Source organism: Equus caballus, chromosome 20 (genome assembly GCF_041296265.1).
Source record: "Equus caballus isolate H_3958 breed thoroughbred chromosome 20, TB-T2T, whole genome shotgun sequence".
In the NCBI taxonomy this organism is placed as follows: domain Eukaryota; kingdom Metazoa; phylum Chordata; class Mammalia; order Perissodactyla; family Equidae; genus Equus; species Equus caballus.
In genome coordinates, this window is record NC_091703.1 from 53,303,460 (window position 1) to 53,325,572 (window position 22,113).

The 22,113-nt window shown below is 41.3% G+C and overlaps 1 protein-coding gene across 1 annotated transcript; it reads right to left on the reverse strand.

Annotated features, from left to right (window-relative positions):
• Nucleotides 1-14,421: 14,421 nt before the first annotated feature.
• On the reverse strand, nt 14,422-21,322 carry IL17F (interleukin 17F). Its single transcript, XM_001498910.7, has 3 exons — nt 21,237-21,322; nt 16,619-16,815; nt 14,422-15,444 (listed from the first exon to the last, which is right to left on the reverse strand). Exons 1-3 carry the CDS (start codon nt 21,267-21,269, stop codon nt 15,204-15,206), a joined length of 471 nt encoding a protein of 156 aa, XP_001498960.5. The 5' UTR covers nt 21,270-21,322; the 3' UTR covers nt 14,422-15,203.
• Between the last annotated feature and the right edge of the window lie 791 nt (nt 21,323-22,113).

Below are 22,113 nucleotides of genomic sequence, written 5' to 3' on the forward strand. Positions count from 1 at the left end.
GTAGGTCAAGCATCTGGGTTTAAGTTCGTGGAAGGAACACTGCACCAGCACTGACTTCCTTCCCCTGAGGTTACTGTAAGAAGTTGCCTGTTTTGGTGAGATGGTGAGAAGCCAACTTTGGGTCCCAGAATGCTCTTTGTGTGTCTCCCACACAGGGCAGGCAGCAGTCAAACTGAAACAGCATCCTTCTGCATCCTTTCAGACCCACCACGTGGATGAGTCAGAGGCATTTCCCAGCCTGCACCTCCTGCTGTCACCAAAGATTTTGTTCAACTGGGCTGGCCACTAGATAAAGCAAGTTGTCCAGAATGGACTAAAAAGGGGCCTCAACACAATGAACCTCAATTATTGCTCTGAGAAAGGGCCAGTGGCCCAGAGATTACAAATGGGTAAATCATGCATAATAATTCCTAGAGCAGAATGCTCTGCCAGCCTGGGAATACAACGCTTAGGCTAATCAAACATCCAAAGTGAGGGGCTGGCCCGGTGGTATAGTGGTTAAGTTCACACATTCAGTGGCTTGGGGTTCACAGGTTCAGATCCCCAGCGCGGACCTACACAATCCTCATCAAGCCATGCTGTGGTGGCACCCCACATACAAAACGTAGAGGACGATTGGCACAGATGTTAGCTCAGGGCCAACCTTCCTCACCAAAAAAGAAAAAAAGTTAATGAAGACTTACCCATGCAAGAAATATTTTCAAAGAAGAAAACAAATATACACAGCATTCCATTAGTTCCCTATCACGAACTTACCACGAACTTGGTGGCTTAAAACAGCACACATTTATTCTCTTGCAAGTTCACGGGCCAAAATCAAGATGTCAACAGTGCTGTGCTTCCTCCAGAGGCTCTAGGGGAGACCTGCTTGTTTGCCATTTCCCACTTCTGGCGTTGCATTCCTTGACTGGAGGCAACTGCATCTCCAGAGCACATGACTCCAAGCTCTGTTTCCAGTCATCACATCACATTGTCCTCTTCTGTTGTCAGATCTCCCTCTGCTTCCATCTTGTAAAGACATTTGTGATTACATTTAGGGCATACCATAACAATCCAGGATAACCTCCCCATCTCAATAGCCTGCATCTACTCACATCTGCAAAGCCCTTTTTGCCATTTAAGGTAACACTCACAGGTTCCAGGGGTTAGCATGTGGATATTTTTGGGTGTCATTATTCAGCCTACTACATCAGGCAAGAAAGATTTTCAAAGAAGAAAACAATCAGATACACTCTATGACACTCTAACACAACTGAACACAATATTTTCTTGATTATTTAGAAAACAATATCTAAGATAATTTTCATTATGAACATCAATTCATCACCGTATTCAAAGGGCACAGAAGTGCTTGTTAATACAGAGCTCTGGCCAATAAATGAAAGCACAGATTCACCTCTATTTGATTTCAAAATAAATTAGGAGTATGGGATCATTTTTGTTCAGCAAGAGTGCCCTAAAATCTTTGAAACCTGACTGTAAGTAGTAGAATTTGAAAATGTGCATTTCTAAGAGGCAAGGAATTTTTTTGCTTTGCACTGGATGTGTCTTGAAACCCCCTATTTTTTCTGAGAAATGCACACAGTTGGGCCATTTATTATGCAAATATAAAGTGGAGCAACCTAGAAAGTTGCAGTTCCTGGGGTTTAAATTGTAAAAGGTGATTTTTAAAGGTCATTTATGCTATAGACTGAGTTACATGTCTGCACACTATGTCTTTTGTAGGAAAATGCCTTTCTAACTGTTGATACACTATGTTACTGTGCACTGTTGCTTGCTAATACACAGGTGTGTGTTTGTGAGTTTTTAATCAGCAGTTAAGATAGCCAAAAATGCAGCAAAGATATAAAGGCAAATTTTTTATTCCTGTTGGAGCACAGAACGAAAAATAGAATTGGACTAGGCATAGCCCAACTCACCTAGACTCACAAATTTAAGGCTGAATGAACATTTAGAAAATGTAACAACTCTGGGCTATTGCAGTCTGAAATAATTGTTCCTGGAGCCTGACGTGATTACTATGGCCATGTAATAAATCACCCCAAAATTTCCTAGTGTAAAACAACCATTTTAAGCCCACGGCTAACATAAAACTCAATGGTAAAAGGTGGGAAGCTTTTCCTCTAAGATCAGGAATACAACAAATGTGTTCACTCTCACCACTCCCATTCAACAAAGTACTAGAAGTCCTAACAAGGGAAATCAAGCAAGAAAAAGAAATGAAAAGCATTCAAATTGGAAAAGAAGAAGTAAAATTGCCTTTGTTTGCAAATGACATAATTTTATGCATAGAAAATCCTAAAGACTCCACCAAAAAATTGTTAGATCTAATCAACAAATTCAGTTGACTTGCACGATACAAATTGACATACAGAATCAGTAGCATTTCTACACCCTAACAATGAATTATCTGAAAAAGGAAACAATCTCATTTACAATAGCACCAAAAACAATAAAATACTTAGGAATAAATTTAACCAAGGGGGTAAAAGATCTGTACCTGAAAACTATAAGACATTGATGAAAGAAATTGAAGAAGACACAAATAAATGAAAAGATATCTCATGTTCATGGATTGAAAAAATTAATATTGTTAAAATGCCCATATTACCCAAAGCCATCTATACATTTAGCGCAATCCGTATTAAGATTCCAATGACTTTTTTTTACAGAAATAGGCAAAAAAAATCCTAAAATTCCTTTGGAATCACAAAAGATCTTGAATAGCCAAAGCAATCCTGAGAAAGAACAAAGCTGGAGGCATCACAATTCCTGATTTCAAACTATATTGCAAAGCCATAGGAATCTTTTAAAAAATGCCCAAAATGTATTCATTTGCTCCACAACAGCAAACCAAGACTTAATTACAGTTTCAACTTATTCCAGAAATGTGACCTTTTTAACAGTTAATCTGAAATTTCCTGATTAGCACTGGTGAGGTAATCTGCATAATAAAACCCCTACCTTACCTTCTCCCTGGCCTGAGACAATCCTTTCTTTTCTTTTGCTGATAACTTCCTTACCTTACCATCCTTCTACCTATAAAAACCTTCCATTTTGTACAACTCCTCAGAGCACCCTTCTATTTGCTAAATGAGAAGCTGCCCAAGTCATGAATCATTCAATAAAGCCAATTGGATCTTCAAACTTACTAGGTTGAATATTTTGTGTTTTAAGGAATCAAAAAAGTATGGTATTGGCATAAAATAGACACAGAGACCAATGGAACAGAATCAAGAGCCCAGAAATAAACCCATGCATACATGGTCAGTAATCTTTGACAAGGGAGCCAAGAATAGTCAATGGAGAAAAGATAGTCTTTTCAATAAGTGGTGCTAGGAAAATTGGATATTCACATGCAAAAGAATGAAATTAACCTCTTATCTTACACTAATCACAAAAATTAGCTCAAAATGTATTGAAGACAAATGTAAGACCTGAAACTGTAAAACTACTAGAAGAAAACGTAGGGGAAAATCTCATTGACATGAGTCTTGGCAATGATGTTTTTTTGATATGGTGCCTAAAGCACAAATAACAAAAGCAAAAAATAAATGAGTGAGACTACATCAAACTAAAGAACTTCTGCACAGCAAAAGAAACAATCAACAAAATGAAAAGGCAACCTATGAATAGGAGAAAATATTTGTAAACCACGTATGTGATAAGGGGTTAATATCCAAAGCATATAAGGAAGTCATACAACTCAATAACAAAAAAAACAAATAATCCAATTTAAAAGTGAGTAAAAGACCTAATGGTACTGGCTCAGCACAAGGTTGATGTAAGAGAAGCCATATTGGAGAAAAGAAACCATATTGTAACTTTGAATGGCCTCTGATTCTTATTATCTTTAAACTAAATCAGGGTATAAGGCATTGCTCCAGTCTCTGATGCATATCCAGTAAAATAAAAGATTATCAGGAACTAAGACCAGACGTCTGCCCCACCCAGAGACCAGATATCTGCTCCACCTGAAGACCAGATGCCTCCTCCACCCAGAGATCAGCCCCCTATACAACTGACCTGTAGTCTTTGTCTTGTGAGCTGGTTCTTTTGGACATTAGTCAGCCATCTTCCCCCTTGCTAGCAAGCTGTAATAAAACCCTTTCTCTCCTACCACCTTGCCTCTCGACTATTGGCATGTCTTGTGGTGGGCAGATGACCCCCCTTGGGTGGTAACACAAATTTTGAGTTCCTGGATCCCAATTCCACCATCTAGGGGTGGAGGTTTCCCCCATACATTCAACAAGCAATTCTCAGACACCACCTGTGTCTTACAATTCAACTCAACTCTGACACTATCTACCCAGAGATAGCATCAGATTCCACATGTTAAGGGCTGAGACCTGCAAGACTCCTCCTCACCCCTACCCCACCACTCTTCAGACACCAGTCAAAAGCCCAGGTTGTTACTTGTGTTTCTGACCAACTGGCTACAGATCGGAGGTTCCCATGACCCCCTCCTTGAGTTCAGTTAACTTGCTAGAGTGGCTCACAGAACTCAAAGGAACATTTTGCTTACAAGATCATCAGTTTATTATAAAAGGTTATAACTCAGGGACAGCCAAATGGAAGAGATGCATAGGGCAAGGTATGAGAAAAAGACACAGAGCATCCATGCCCTCTCCAGGCACACCACTCTCCTCAAATCTCCATGTGTTCACCAACTTGGAAGATCTCTGAACCCAGCCCTTTGGGGTTTTATAGATGTTTTATTACATAGAATAGACTCAACCTCCAGCTCCTCTCCTCTTCCAGGAGGTCAGAGGGTGGGACTGAAAATTTCAGCCCTCTAATCACATCGTTGGTTCTCCTGGCAACCAGCCCCTATCCTTAGGTGGGTCCAAAAGTTACCTCAAGAACACAACAAAAGACACCTTTATAGCTCTCGTTACTGAGGAAATCCCAAGGATTTCAGGAGCTCTGTGCCAGACATGGGGACAAAGATCAAGTAGATATTTCTTATTATAAATCACAATATCACAGATCTGAATAGACATTTTTCCTGAGAAGACATGCTGATGGCCAATGAGTACATGAAAAAGTGCTCGACTTCACTAATCATCAGGGAAATGCAAGTCAAAACCACAATGAGCTATCCTCTCACGCCTGTTAGAGTGGCTATTATCAAAAGGACAAGAGATAAGTGCTGGCGAGGGTGTGGAGAAAAGGGAACACTTGTTCACTGTTGGTGGGAATGTAAATTGGTGCAGCCACTATGGAGAACAGGATAGAGGATCCTCAAAAAATTAAAAATATGATCTAGCTACTTGGGTGGCATAAAAATATGATCCACTTGGGTATATATCTGAAGGAAATGAAATCACTATCTTGAAGAGGTATCTGTATACCCACGTTCATTGCAGCATTATTTACAATAGCCAAGACATGGAAACAACTTAATTGTCCATTGACAGATGAATGGTTGCAGAAAATATGGCATATATATGTAATGGAATATTATTCAGCCATAAAAAAGAAGGAAATCCTGCCATTTGAAACAACATGGATAAACCTTGAGGACATCATGCCAAGTGAAACAAGTCAGACAGATAAAGACAAATACTGTATAAGTATACTTATATGTGGAATCTAAAAAAAAACTGAACTCATAGAAACAGACAATAGATTGGTGGTATGGAGAGTAGAGGAAATGGGTGTAGGTGGTCACAGATACAAATGACCAGTTATATGGATAAATAAGTTCCAGGGATGTACTATACAGCATAGTGACTACAGTTAATAATACTGTATTTTATATTTGAAAGTTGCTAACAAAGTAGATCTTAAAGAAAAAAATGTATAACTACATGAGGTGAAAGATAGCTAAACTTGTGGTAATCATTTCACAATATATACATATATCAAATCAAAATATTGTATACCTTGAGCTTATACAATGTTGTATGTCCATTATATCTCAAGAAAACTGGAAAAAATGAAACAACTATTTTATTTTGATCACAAACGTTCGAGAAGGGCTCAGCTGGGCATTTCACTCTTGCGATCTCACGAGCAGCCTGCCTCCTGGGCGCACAACCTGTGCAGTCATATAGGGCCCTCTGCTTAAACAGGCCCCATGTCTGGTTTAATGTTCTGCTTGACATTCCTAATAATTTTTTAACAAGGAGTTGTGCACTTTAATTTTTCACTGGGCCCCACAAATTATGTAACCGATCCTGGTCATGAGGTTGCATTCAAATATTGGTTGGAGCTACAGTCAGTTGAAATCTCCACTAGGTTGTGTGTCTAAGACAGCTTCTCACATGGCTGGCAGTTGATGCTGGCTGTTGGCTGGGAGCTCATCTAAGACTGTCAACCAGAGCACCTCCACATGGCCTTCCCAGAATGGAATCATGGCAGCTGGGCTTCTTGCACTGCAGGTGGCTTCCCCCAGAATGAGCATCCTAAGAGAACCAGGTGGCAGCTACACAACTTTTTGTGACCTAGCCTGAGAAGTCATAGAGCCTGACAGAAGTTACCAGGCCTTCACCTGCAGGCGCCTGGGCGGGCAGAGATTGGTTGTCAAAAACCAGACAGTTGACCACAGTAGTGAGCATCCTCAGGGAAAATTGAGGGAAATGAGGATGTTACTCAGAAATTTCCAGAAACTTCTAGGGAAGTGGGCCTGGTAAAGAACTGGAAGCACAAGCAAGATGACGGCCATCATAATTTGAGCTATTTATGGAGGTTGGCAAAGTCAAGCATCTATTGGCTATATTTCCAATGAGGTTTCCATAAGCTTAAAATTCTATAATTGTATGATTAAGCAAATGTTGAAATTAGTGTGCTTTTTCTGACCATTCACAGAGAGAATGATCCTCAGAGAAAATGCCATGGTTCAGAGACGTCAGTACAGGCAAGTGATTCCTGGTGGATCTCCTACGGGGGGGCAATGAAGCCTAGTGAGGAAGGCAGTGGTCTACCACCAGATGACTATTGTAACTTCAAGAAAGGTACTAGCTCAGCCTGTGGCTTCAATTTCCTCATCTGTACAATGACGCTAATTGATAGTTCCTAAACCAGGGTTTATTATGACAACTGAATGAGTGAAAGCATATAAGTTAGAAGAGTCTTTTCTATTGTAACTATTCAACGTGTCAGCTTTCATCAAAAAAGATGCTAGTATTAATGAAAATAATAGGGAATCTCTTGATATTCATCTTCTGTACAGTAGGAGTAATTAAATCATTTCTTTACCCAGTAAAACTCACTCTCATATGACCAGAACTTCAACTCATCTAAATTCTTTTTTTTTTAAGGAAGATCAGTGTTCAGCTAACATCTGCCACCAACCTTTTTTTTTTTTTTGCTGAGGAAGACTGGCTGTGAGCTAACATCCTTGCCCATCTTCCTCTACTTTATATGTGGGACGTCTGCCACAGCAAGGCTTGCCAAGCAGTGCCATGTCTGCACCCAGGATCCGAACCAGCAAACCCCAGGCCGCTGAAGCCAAACATGCAAACTTAACCACTGTGCCACCGGACCGGCCCCTCATCTAAATTCTTAAACCCAAATCATAGTACTTAGTAGATTTCACAAAGGTAAACAACACAGATCCAAAAGAAAAGATTTGTTTTCTTTTATACTTAATTTTGTGTTTTGGTAGCCCGCATGCAGACACAGTGAGAAGCAAGTGGCGGAAGCAAACCCTGCTTTCTTAATGGATCCCACTTGAGGTTTGAGGTGACCACAGAAGGTAATCAGGCATTTGACAAGTGGTTGTGGGAAAGCTGGGTCTTTTTTCTCTTAGATGTTGAAAAACCCAGGAGTGTGGAATGAGCAGATGCCTAGGACCCCAAGAAACTCTTGCCTGATAAATAAGTATGGTAAGAATTTTCTGTGAGCACGATGTCCCTTCTGAGGAGGCCAGCTGTGCTCAGATTCCATCCGGCACTCAACCCACACAGCCCATCCAGGGCTGTGCCTCCCAGATCTGGTTTCTGTCGTGAGAATGTGGTTGGTTGTGGGAAATGGTTACACAGCTTCTGGTGTTGTCACCACTATAAAGAAGGTCTGGTCCTTGCCTTCAGGCCATGTAAAGGGCTGTGGTATGTCACCTACAGACAGCATGTAAGGAAACCACAGAGGTAAGCCAGTGGAGTAGGAAGTCTGAGTTTTGTGACAGCCACAACCCCAGAACCACTCATAAATCCATCTTTGCCTGATGCATTGATTGACTTCACTTTGAAAACAAGAATTAAAAATGGGAGCATCTATCCAAAGGCCCTGCTTCAGGTGGCATATTAAACTAGTAAGTAAGACTAGTGACACCTAGTTAGAACTTAGAACTGCTCTAATGCTTTACATATATTATTTACATTTAATCCATACCACAACCCTATGAGGCAAGTATTATTAGTATTCTCATTTTGTAATTGAGGAAACTGAGGCCCAGAGAGATTAAGTAACTTGCCCAAGGTAGGCTATAGATATGAAAACCCACACAGAGAGAATTTTAACATTAAAGTCAACTGTACATAACATATAGACATGCACTCTTCTGTCCACATTATATATTTCACGATAAAAAAGTAATTAAAACAGCTATAAGCATCATTTAATTTTTGTAAGTGGAAATAGTTAAAGGTCCAAAAATAAACGAACAACTAAATAAATTCTGGTTCATCAACTTGAAAGAATAGTCTGTAGCCACTAAAAACCCTTGTGAACACTTTATAGAAACACAGAAAATGTGTACAATATAATGTTAAGTAAACAGTCACCAAATACAGATTGCATATATGTTACGGTTACAGCCTTGTAAAGCATGCATCTGTGAGACAATGTTGCAAAAGAGAAAGCAAAATATTAAACATACTATGTTATTGCGATGAGATAATGGGTGACTTTTCTATTTTTAATAACACACTGGACAACACATGCCTCGTACAGGTCTAAGAACCTCATCTGTACCATCTTATTCTAGTGTCTCAACAACCCCGTGAAGGAGGGACTGTTACATCCCCATTTTACAATTGGGAAAAGGGAGGCACAGAGAGTTTGGGTGACTTGCCCAAGATCATTAGTGATTTGTGGAGCTCGTAGGTGCCAGAGCTGCCGTTTTCACCTGGCATCTAGCTCCAACATCCACGCACTTGTCATGATGCTGTGGTCTCTGATATTGCTATTGATGTTTGCACAGTTTAAGAGAAGATATAAATGTTTTGCAGGCAACAGCATCTTCATGCTCGTATGGGGATCATTCCTTTTTTTTTTTTATCTTAGTTTCAAAATATTTTCATTGCCGAGCAAAATTCTCAAAATCTCAAAATCGAAATTCTCAAAATCACACTTCACATGGTCCCTATTATGAAATTACAAGACCAAGGCATGCACCTGGTACTAGTAAACAAAGGTGCGTTTCTGGAAGAATGGCGAATGGTGGATCTCCAATGCTCTTTGTAGATCAAGAGTTAATCCTGAGAACCTCGGGTGGCCTACATAAGAAACATTTTAATCATTCTTCATTTTCAGAGGGGAAAAGATTCTAGTGAAGAAACATCAGGTAACTTATCCAACTGGATACAGATGGACAGGTTAGATGCAGCAGGGGATCTGCAGTCCAAGAGACCAGAGTTTAAACCTTTAGGCTAACACTCACAAGCTCTTGTGACCTTGGGCAAGTGATGAATTCCCCAGTTCCCTGATCTGTAAAATGAGGATAATATTTCCAAACTCATGCCACTGTCTTGAGGACTGAGAGGCACATAAAACTGCACAGTGCCTGACACACGTAGCCAACACTCAGTATATCTGAGCTACTACGATTGTTATCATTTTTATTATTTTTAACAACCTCAATGGAATTGTTAATCAGTTTAGCCCCCCGGGCCACATTAATACTCCAAACATGCAAAGTTGCAAATGTGATTTAATCCTATTGCAAATATAAGAAGATGCAGGATTATGACTTGGTAAGTACAACCTCCCTATTATTGGCTTCCCAGATGTAAGGAACACAGGAAGGAAAATTCTCCATACATAGATGTCTCTCCCCACTACCTTTAGACCAATACCTTATCTTACCTTATGCCTTATCTGCCCCACGCCTGATCTCTTTCACTGACGAAGGAATTCTCTCTTCCTGGGTGCTTCTTAAGGAAGAAGGAATGCTGTTTTGTAGGCTTTTATGACACTTGGAGATGCACAAGCAAAGCTTAGAGCGCAGCAGCTTTGGAAGTTACCACTTTTTCAATGATTCTTTCCTTGGCACCAAACAGCGTGTTAAAAACAACATCTCAGTGTTTGGGAAAAATGTGGGTTCCTTTGTATCCTGAGGGGAATCCAGCTGGACATGCACCACCTCTGTGACTTATTGAACCAAAAGTGCTTTTCCTCTAATTTATGTCGCTGGAATAGGCTACAAAGAACATTTGGACCCAAGGGAATTTTTTTTCCGACGTATTAAGTCCATGGCTTCCTCTACTCTTTTCAAATTAATTTAAGGTTATTTTTTTAAAAATCTATGTGATAATAACATAACATATTAACAATATATAGATCTTTTGTTTAACTCACCTTAAATTGTATATGTGCATATATAGAAGTTAAATGGAGATCGTAAATTTGACAACCCTGAGGAATGCTATAGCTGTGGTGTTTAAGCGTAAAAGTTGGTTGTCAACTTCCCAGGGCTAAGCAAGATGGGAAATATAAGTTCTATGGCTCTTGGGATAATGACTACCACTTACTACGTGCCTGCCACTTCCTGGGTATTGTATTAAGTCCTTTATTTCTTAAGTTCGATTATATTACACGGTACTCTTTAGAATAGATATTATCCGCCATCTAACATACAAGGAAGCTGAGTCTCAGAAGGACTAAACTGCCTAAATTCATACAACCAAAACATGGCAGAACCAGGATTCAAAGCCAAGAGCTGTCTAAATATTAAATCCATTTTTTCTACCTCTCCTATGAGGACAAAAAAAAAAAAGACAAATCAATTTCATAACCATTTTCCTCACTGTAAATTACAAGCAAAATTTCTTTGATGCAGCGTTATAAACGTAGATGACTTTTATCAAGAATTGGGTAGCAAGGGAGGAGGGACAGAGAAAGAGAGAAAGAGAGAGAGCCAGCCAAGGCTTTATAAACAAAAACCGGATTTCAAAAGAAAAGGCGATATGTTTTCAAGTTTCCACGTGGAAAGAAAATTTCCTCTCTCCCTCCGATGATGATGATATTGTGTTTGAACACCTAAACCACTCAACTTAGACCATTTTTCCCACAGGCAAAACAAGGGACCTCTGAGTCCCAGAAAGCTAGGCGCAGAGCTGAAGAACACAGCCTGCCCTTCTGCCTCAGCAGTGTCTCAAGTGGCTGCTAAAGAAGACAGATTCCCCTATAAGGGAGCCATTTATTTCCTTGTCACCTATGCTAAGGAATCTGGGAACAAATGGGCACAGTGTGCCACCTTGTGAGCAGGAGAGGACCTGCAATTTCTTGAATGACAGCCCCTCTCAGCTCCAGCCAGGAAGGGAACGCAGGGCCCCAGACCCCACGTGGCACCATAGACAGTGTATTTGGATATGTGGGACGTGGAGGTATTTCTGTACCCACTCCCAGGGCCAGCCCTAGGCCACATAGAAAAGTGACTGAAATGGGTCTTTGCTGGAAACACTATAGAGAGCTGCAAACCAACATGAAAAGTCGCGAACTTGGTGTCGGTGAACCTGTTTCTGCCACTAACTACCCAAGTGACCTTGAGCAAGTCACCTAATTCCTTTGGGCCTCATCTGCAAATGAGAAAGGTTGACCAGGTGATCTACAGGGGCCCATCCAGCTCTAACAGTGTGAATCTACCAGAGGAGATAAATTGTCTTCTCTCTGATCTTCTAACTGGCCTTCAGGTTTCCAATTCCTTTTGCTCACTATCACCAGAATTATCTAATGAAATACAGCTATGTATTTATCACATCTGTAACTCACTCATTCATTCATTTATTCAGTCGTTCTTTCAAGAAATAGTTATTATGTATCCCCTCTATGTGTTCTCATGTCCGCACTCTCCTGGGCACCTGGAACTACTTGCTGTACCCCTAATACACCAAGCTTTTTTGTGCCTCTGCTTTTGCTCATACTGTTCCCTTTGCTAGGAATGCCCTTCCCCCATTTTCCTCGAGAGCAGCTCATACTCATCTCAATGTGAAAGTCATCTCCTTCCTGAAATTTCCTGGTGAGCTACCATCGTCTGTGTCTTCTTAACATCTGCTATCTTGATCAGAGTACTTAGCACATTGCTTTGAAATCACATGCGTACATGTGTAAAAAGATAATATCTTGATACTTTCAGGTGTCATCTTTTCCTCTGCAATGTCCTTCGTCTCTTTGCTTCTCCCACCACTCAGACAGAGGTTTTTTACATCTACTACCCTGAGGGTAGAGGTATTACTGCCAAAACGAACAAGAAAGGAAGGGTCATTGCACAGATTTGAGTGCCAAAATGGGCTTGCAAGATTCACAGCAAACTTATGAAGCTGATTACCGTGAGAGAAAATGTTTTTTGAGTTTTGAGAGCCTGAATATTTTACATACACACGTCAATGTTTATACCATGAGAAAACGATCCTGAAGCAAAGAGATGAAGAGCCAGTCTACCAAGCTACTCCATCCTCACTCCCACCTACAAACTAGATAAAAGTTGCCCACACTAAAGAGTTAAAAATGGGTGCTGGGCTCCTGCCACTTGCCCATCCTCAAGCCACGTTGCAGGTGGGAGTGAGAACTTATGCCCCACCCTCTCTCTGGGACCTGGAAGGCAGCAGCAATGGAGATGTACTCTGAGCCAGTGGTGTGGTAAAGGAGAAAATGCAGGGCACCTTATCTGGGCAAGAGAGGGATGAGAACCTCTGAGGGGCGTGGAAACCAGGATCTGGAAGCTCCTGTGTCCTCAAGAAGCATAAGAGATGGATGAAAGATAGCCAGTGACCCAAAAGGTCCTAGAAGTCACAATGAAGAGGATGCAAAGTGACTGCCATGGCCCTGATGACCAGGGACTCTGTGGATGGCTGCTACCAACACCGTGGCCCTTCCATATGCATTTCTTACTTTTCTCTGTACAGTAGTCCCCCCTTATCTGTGGGGGACACATTCCAAGACCCCCAGTGGATGCTGGAAACCACAGACAGTCCAGAACTCTATATAGACTATGTTTTTTCCTATATAAGCATACCTACAATAAAGTTGTTTTCCTTTCTTTTTCTTATTTATTTACTATTTTTTTTTAGAAAGATTATCCCTGAGCTAAGATCTGCCCCCAATCCTCCTCTTTTTTTGCTGAGGAAGACTGGCCCTGAGCTGACATCCATGCCCATCTTCCTCTACTTTATATGTGGGACGCCTGCCACAGCAAGTCTTGACAAGTGGTGCTAGGTCCACACCCAGGATCCAAATCCATGAAGTCCAGGCCACTGAAGCAGAACGTCTGAACTTAACCACTGCACTTTGGGGCCAGCCTCTAGGATAAAGTTTAATTTATAAATTAGGCACAGTAAGAGGTTAACAACAATAAGTAATAATAAAATAGAACAATTATAACAGTATACTGCATTAACAGTTATGTGAACTGTTCTCTCTCACAAAATATGTCATTGTGTTATACTCACTCTTCAACTTGTGATGAGGAGAGACGATGCGATGCCTGTGTGATGAGATGAAGTGAGGTGAATGACACAGGCATTGTGAGGTAGCATTTGTATGCAACGGAGCAGGGCAGAGCGAGATCTCATCATGCTATTCAGAATGTGTGCAGTTTAAAACTTATCAATTGTTTATTTCTGCAATTTTCCATTTAATATTTTTGGACAGAGGTTGACAGTGGGTAACTGAAACCACGGAAAACAAAACCACAGATGGGGGAGGCTACTGTATCTCCAGATTGGCTAGCATGGTGCCCAATAAATGTTCATTTTGTAAAATAATCTAGCGAGGAAGATGGAGCAGTAAAGAGTTACCAGGGAACAGGAGTTCTGTTCTGTGCAACGTTGGCGCCATTTTCCTCACCTCTCCATATAACTCCCAAGAACCATTAATAGCAAAATAATTCTCCAACTCGTAGAAACAGAGAGTGGAATGGCGGTTGCCAGGGATGGGGAGTGAGGGAAATGGGGAGAAGTTGGACTAAGGGTAAAAACTTTCAGTTATAAGATGAATACGTTCTGGGGCTCTGGTGTACAGCATGGTGATTATAGTTAACAATACTGTATTTTATACTTGAAAGTTACTAGGAGAGTAGATCCTAAATGTTCTCACCACAAAAAGAAAAAAAGGTAACTGTGTAGAGGGATGGATGTGTTAACTAACCTTGTTGTGATACTCATTCCTCAACATATACATGTATCAAATCACCACATTGTACACCTTAAGTTTATACCATGTTATTTATTGATTATATCTCAATAAAGCTGGGAAAAAATTAATATCACCAAGACCACACACATACACAAAAATAATAGTAAGGAGATAACTCTAATACTGGCACTCCGCTGACAAAATATGGAAAACAAATGACAGGTATATAGAATTTCAAAATCCTTAAAGCTACAAGGTCTATGAGTACAAGCTGAAACTAGAAATGAACACAAGTATTTTTCAATCATTAATATTTTACTATATTAGCCCTTGATTTTTAATTTTTCTCCTGAAATTTTATATAATTAATGCATCATAAATATATTCACAATTTCCTTCCAAATATAAATATCAAGCCAAACTCATCTACATTAGTGAATGATTAATAGACATATGTACTAGATTCTCACCCCCATCCTTCCCAGCCCACCCTATCGTGCACAACCCACTCCTAAATTGTGGTCATATTTCCTGCGTTTTCATGCACATGGAACAGAGGCCCATTTTACCAACAGAGCTACCAGGGAATGGCTGTGCAACACAGTGACTGCACGGCTAGGAGATGGTCATCAGAGCACATAAACGGGGTGGGCCAAGGGCTCCTCCGTTCTCCTCCCCCGTTCTCCAGGGGGTTGGGACATGGGAGCATCACAGGACTATATTAGGATTCTGAAGTGCCCTGGGAAGCTAACGCTATCTCTAATACAGAGCTTTGAGAATTCCAAGCAAATCTTATCAAGAGTCCTACGAAACAGAGAGAACTGGGGACCACACCGGACTGTTGCAGAGTGCTAGGTAAAGAGCGGCGTGTCTACAGCTTCTTCAGTCGAGTGGATGCGCAGCACTCAGGCATTTATTTCGCGAACTATGGGGGTGACGCAGGTGCAGCCAACAGTCATCCGCACCTTCTCCAGCCGGAAGGAACCAGGACAGCCCTTGGACTCCCTCTGGAGGACCAGGAACTCCTGCTGGATGGGCACGGAGTTCCTGGAATGGTCTTCCTTCCCCTGGGCGTCGATGCAGCCCAAGTACCTGCAATGGGCCTCTGCAATCTCGGAGGGGAACCGGTTGGGGTCCCGGGAGACGCTGCAGGAAGAACAGGCAAAAGAAGATGGTGAGACAGGGAGGGGAAGAGGGACCAAGGATGAGAGCCCTGCAGCCCGGGGTGCTCCCATGATGGGAGGCGGTTCTGAGGACCTCAGGGCTGCCACACAGACTCTGAAGCAGACAGCCTGGATTTACAGACCGCCCTCTGGCAGGCGCTGAACTCCCTAAGCCTCAGTTTTCCTCAACTATAAAATGAGGATTCTTGTATACCTCTCTCACGGGATTGTTGGTAACACTCAGTGAGTGACACAAATGCATGTGAAACTCCACACCATAAAATGCTGGTATTCAATAAGTGTTAGATCTTTTAGTTTCTTTTACTTTACATTGTTATTACTATAATTATTATTCATCCTTTACTTAAAGATTAAACATCACTAGTAGATCTCTCAGGATACGGTCTACAAAGCCTGCTGCTTGCAAAAGAAAAACAAAGCCCCAGAGCTTTATGAATCCAGCGCCTTCTCTCAGTTTCTCCCTGCATAGCCCCCTCCGCCAGGAAACATAAAGGCAGCAAAGCCAATCCAGCCAACTTGCCACCACACATGCTTCCTTCACTTGGGAAGCAATGCAATCAGCCGCAGAGGCACTTTTAATTGTCCCTGGAATCTATTTTCATACTTGTCTTTGGAGCATATAGATGAGTACTTCGTATTCCAAGGACCTACACATAAGACAAAATCACAAGACTGTACCCTGAACCCTGCCACCTCGCTTCCCACTTCGCAAACTGGCCTTTCCCCTCCACTCTGCCCCCCTCCCCACTCCTTGAAGTCTAATCTGAGCAGATCTCTCTAAACTGACCTTTCTGGTTCTCGCTTATCCCCATAAAGAAATAATTATGTGGGCTGCTTTAAAGAGCCCTCTCTTCCAACACACAAAGTTTACAAATTCCAATCTAGAGCTGCATGAAGCAGGAAAAGGCAGAGGGTCAACGAGAAGTTGGAAGCAGCATAGCAGGACCTTCAACCACAGAGGAGGACCTAGCCCAAAAAGCAAGAAAAATGTGATCTCCCAGGTATAGTGAGATCTCTGTTTTTAAGAGCAGATGTGAGGGCTTGCATTTTTTCTATATTGTCTAAATTTCCTACTTTATGATTAGAATAAAATAACATGTTTTTCAAATGTGAAGATCCATCTCCTTTGCACTTACGTGTAAACCCAGGGGGAGCTGGAGCGGTTATGGATGTCATGTAAGCTGGAAATACCCTTGTTTTGACTAAAGATGCGAATGTCAACCCTCACAAAATCCTCCTCCAGAGGAGGGCAAGAGGCTGCCTTGGGGTTTGTCCTAGCTGCCACCTCCTTCAGCAGGGCGAGCCCCAATATCAACAGCAGTAGGGACTTGACCTGGAAGAGAGAGGAGGTTGAAGCTGGTTAGCGACTCTGGCGTCACTTGCTGGTGAGAGACATCCCGTGCTTCAGCTGAGCTCAACATTCCCGGTCTTTCCTGGGATCAGGGCTTCTCTTTGAACCTCAAATCCTGGAAATGGGAACAGTCACACATGGAGATATCAGGGTGCCGGCTGAGAAGGAAACGCGTTAGCCTGGGGATTGAGCCCTCCACAGTCAGAGAGCTCCAAAAGACAGCAGGATGTGGAACTCGGTTTAAATCTTGACCTGGCCTCCTCCCTGAGCCTCTGGTTTCTCTTCTTTCCAACCGGATTATAATACTTGCCTTATAAAAATATTCACAAGATTAAATGAAATGTTCTATGTAAAGCACCTATAAATCTGTTTAACAAAAATAGAGGCTTAATGAAAGATAGCTCTTATTTCCAACCTCATATCCCACGAATCCCCACAAAATCCTTCCTCCCAGAATACACTGCCCCACCTCCATCTATCCAATCCCACCCTTCCGTCAAGGGCCCACTCAGATGTGGTCTCCTCCAGGAACTGTCCCCAAAGTAGTTCAATTAGTAGTATGATAATTATCCTTAAATCATAAAGCTTCTACCATCTAGCACTCAAGTAATACTTCTTTATTGTCTGGAGAACGTAGTATCTGTTTTCCTAGCAGATCTACACCTACTAGATGGCAAGCTCCTGCAGGAAAACATGTCATAGAATTGATGTTCCATGAACACTTTCTGGATGAATGACAGAGCAGGTGATTGAATGAATGAACAAAACAATACAGTTCAATTAACAGTGTAGGTAAGCTCAATGAATTATGGAAAACACTATGCAAAACCAGCTACGGCAAAGTTCCAATTATCCATGCTAATTGAAAGAAGCAGGGACACTAATGATGCACAACAAGAGAATAGGGAAACTATTTCCTTTTAGCTCAGGAACATATTTTTTATACTTACATTGAAATATCAGTTTATCTGGCATTACGGGAATGCACAAAGAAAGAAAGCGCTCTGTGAAGACCTAACTAAAATAAAAGAAGAGCTAAAAATCTCTCCAGCTTCCCTTTGTCACAACCGTGCTTTGCTCACCCCATCATCACTGACCCTTACAGGGGGTGGACAAGGCTCATCCCAACGTTCAATGTGATGCAGAGCAAGAGCTGAAGCTGAGCTGCATTCATTCTCTGGCTTCATGTTGTCCAGGTCACACCTTCCACAAGTTAAGATAGGGAGGGTGATTAGACACGTTGGTTTAAAGGATCTCCTTTGTATATTTTGCAGATGCTGAAGGTAAGAAATGATAAGAGCAAGCAAAAAGGTCATGGTGTCAACTTGCTACCAGGGTAGCTGATGCTGAAAAGAAGTTGAAAGCAAAATTGACCCAGATAAACACGAATAAGGCTGATTTGCCTTTAGATAATCAGCAGTCATCAACCTTCATCTCCCACAATCATTCATTCATTCAACAATTCTTTCTTGTCTCTACAGTGTGGAGATTCAGGACACGGGCTCTGGAGTCAGATGTCCTATGTCCGTAACTCAGTTCTCAGACTCTTACTACTTGCAACTCAGCTTCCGCCACCAGAAAATGTGAAGATTAAGTGATAGGATCCATATAAAGCATGAAGGGCACTGCCAGCACATGGTAAATATTCAATACAGGTGACTATCAAATTGACATTGTGCTGATGATACACAGTGGACAGGAAAGATGTGGAATTTGCCCTCATGCACCTTCTGTCTAGACAAAGTGCTATGAAGTTTCACAAAGTGAAAAGATGCCTACTTAGACAAGGGGGTCCTTAGATAGTGTCCCAAGCCTGTCAATGACTTCCTTAGGTTTCTTAAGTAGATTCTTCCTCTGTGTTTTCTTTTTCCTCTTCTGTATTATCATATTCACTGAATCGTTTCTAATTTTCATCATCAAAGCTTTAGAGTAACTGTACCCTGGTGTTACATGATTTAGCAATAATTATCGTGCTTCTAACAAGTCATTATTATATTCGCTTATATTCTTTGAGTATTTTAGAAAACACTTCACATCTCTTTAAGCACTGGAGCCTCACAACTACCCCATGGCGTAGGTAGAGCTACTATTAATTATCCCAATTAGACAGGTGAATTGCGTCCGAGAGGCAACAAATAACGTGAGTGGCTTTACCAGGCTGTTGCTGCCAGCCTGGGGACTTGCACCTCGGCGTCGGTGGTCAGTGCTACTGCTACTGAAGATCATTATCACTGTTATAAACATGTAGCCACTTACAGTGTTTAATCTTAGCTTTGTCCCACTAAGGAGCCAAGCATTTTCAGCAAGGTGACAGCGGTGTCAGAATCGCATGGGTGTTATAGGTCACATGGGCCTTCATTAGGAAATCAGACGGTCTGCAAATTGCTCTAGTTCGCTCCACAAAGCTGTTGATCTGAAACTGTAGATTTTAGTGCTTATGCAATACAGAGCAGGGGCTCTCATAAGGCTCCTGCTGGTTCTTAAGAATGATATACACAGCACTTCTTCTCTAAGGGGTTCAGAGTATTTTATAGACTTGAATTCTTTTATGCCACCTCTGAGGCAGATAAATAGATATCACTTCCAATCTGTAAAATAGGAAACAGGCAAGAGAATGCACCAGCTGAAGGTGCATGGTATCAGGACACCAACATGTCAGCCCAACTGTGCACTTCACTCTACTGTGAGCCCCTCAGAGACCACCTGAACCTTTGTCTCTCGCAGCTGTGATTTGTGCTCACTCCCACGTAGGAATGTGCTCCAGAACCTGCCAGCTCCTAAGTCCACAAGAATTTGCCTCAACTGCTTATTGAGTATGTCCTATCTGCCAACCCTGCCCAAGTTCCAATCCTATTCTAAGATTTTATTTTTTTCCTTTTTCTCCCCAAAGCCCCCCAGGCACATAGTTGTATATTCTTTGTTGTGGGTCCTTCTAGTTGTGGCTCAATCCTAGTCTAATGTCCTTCGCAGTATCATGTTTCTTGCTGATGGTCCAACAGATTTCTTCAAAGAAACCAGAAATAGAAGTGGCTTTAGAGCACAAAGCTATCCAATAGATTTTTTTGGACACAGTGGCTTTAAATTCAGAAACCTTGCCTCTGAACCCGTCAAGGAGAAGAATACCCTCACGTCCCAGTTCTTGTGCATGCCTGATGACTTAAATCCCTTCACTGAGCTGTTGTTCATCTGAGTAATGGGGAAAGTAGACCCAATCTACTTCACTGGGTTGCTAGAGTCTCAAAAGTAAAAATAATAATATTATTAACACTAATATTTAACACATTGAATGCTTTCTCTATCCTTATTGGTTGTTATATTAAAATGGCCAGGTTACTATAAACTATCATGTGTAGACGTGCTATTCCAGAGTACAGATTTAGTCATTCTCAATGATGTCAGTTAATCCCCCCAAAAACCCCATGAAGAGGATGCCATTATTATTCCCCTATACAGATAATAGGAATGATAATACACAGAACAGTTAAGTAACTTATCCCAAATCCCACACTTAGTAAGTGATAGAGCCAGGCCTGTCTGACTCCAAAGTCTATACCCCCTAAATACTGCACTTTGTTGCATTTCTTGCCATCTCTAAAGCAGTATATAAATACAACATAGTATTATCATCACCACATGCCATGACATTTTATGCAATCCAAGCTCTTTTAAGTTGCATGGCTTATAAATGAAATAAAAAAGAGGAGTTATTTAAGCCAATAATATGGTGAGTGATTTGCCAAGCCCTGTTTTCATGCTCCTCTATATTAAATTCTTCCCAGGTCTTACCTGACTCCTGCCAGGCGAGATTCTAGACCCAGGGGAGGTAGATTTCCATCACTCTAACCTCTCACTCTCCTCCAAGAGGAACAAGACAATGCAAAAATAATCAGATAGCTGAGACACGGCAAATTTTCCTCCTCTAGGAACTGTCCAAAGTTCGTCACTGGCTGGTTTCCCTTTCCTTATCCAGGGTACTCCTTGTCCACCCGTAGTCTTGGGGAATCATTAAACCTTTTGGGGTTCCAGCTTTCTTAGTTAAAATATATATGTACATATCCTAAAAGGCTGCCTAAGCCCCCACATGAGATAAGAGTTTTACGCCAACCTCATTCTATAATGGTGGCCCCGGGAGTGATCATGTCCAGCTTGTCACACCAAGAGCTGCACAACTGACACCAACTATGGAAAAGCCATCAGGTGAAGAGCCATGTTTTACATCCCATCATAATTTCTAGTCATTTGTTCTTTTCCTCCACCAGACAGGGGTCAAAATTAAAGTCAGCTCTGTTTTTCAAAGAAGTGACCCCCAAAAAAATCCCAAACAAGCCTAATCCCTTAGAAATCTGCTTTTCTGAAATCCTCGTGATGCCCAGACCTAAACAGGAATTATTGTTACTACTCACCATGGCTGTGTTCTGCAGGATGGTCATTGTCATTCTGCTCTGGCTGCCTGCTTTGTGCAGGAAGCTCTTTCTGTGTGTGTGTTGCCCTGTGTTTGCTCTGCTGTATCAGGGAGAGTACCTGTCATTTTATAGCAATCACTGCCCTTGTTTCAATTGACCTGCTTACTGTCTAAGTTGTGGTTGCCCCAGAGTTACTGACGAACGTAGTTTTTTTTTTTTTCCTATTCCACTTCCTGAAGGGGAATCAAAGGAAGACCCTAAAAAAGGTTGACGGAAAAAAAGACCAAATCTTCCTTTTTTCCTACCCTACTTCCACCCCCATTGCCCTCAAATTACAGAAAAACTCTTCACTAACTTACTACAGAGATGAACCAAGTTATAGATTACCGTCATGACCTTCTACGTTCTTCCACAAATGGCTAGCAACTCTTGTCACGCACTGTGCGTTCTACTTTCCAGTCATGCAACATGAACCGTGATTTAGGTCCTCCTTAGAAGAGCCTTGGTATTAAATGAGAGGACTGTCTTTAGTTCCATTGTATGAATGAGTAAACAAAACCAAAGAAATGAATGACATTGGTGAGACATTCAGAAATTATACCCCCAGCTAGTTTCGTGATCTCCCTGAAGTAATTCTGTCTTAACCTCATGTTTAAAATCCTACTGATGCTTAAATAAATACTCATTATTCATACAACATATAAATAACCATTATCTTGGCTGTCTCTGATTAAGGATGCTTTTTTTTGACCAAAATTAATTAGCAAATAGAACCTTTAAATTGTTCAGTAGCTTTTTTATCTCCTTTAAGATCAGGTAAAATTATACATGGATGTTAACTAGATTTATTGTGATCATTTTGTAGTATATACAAATA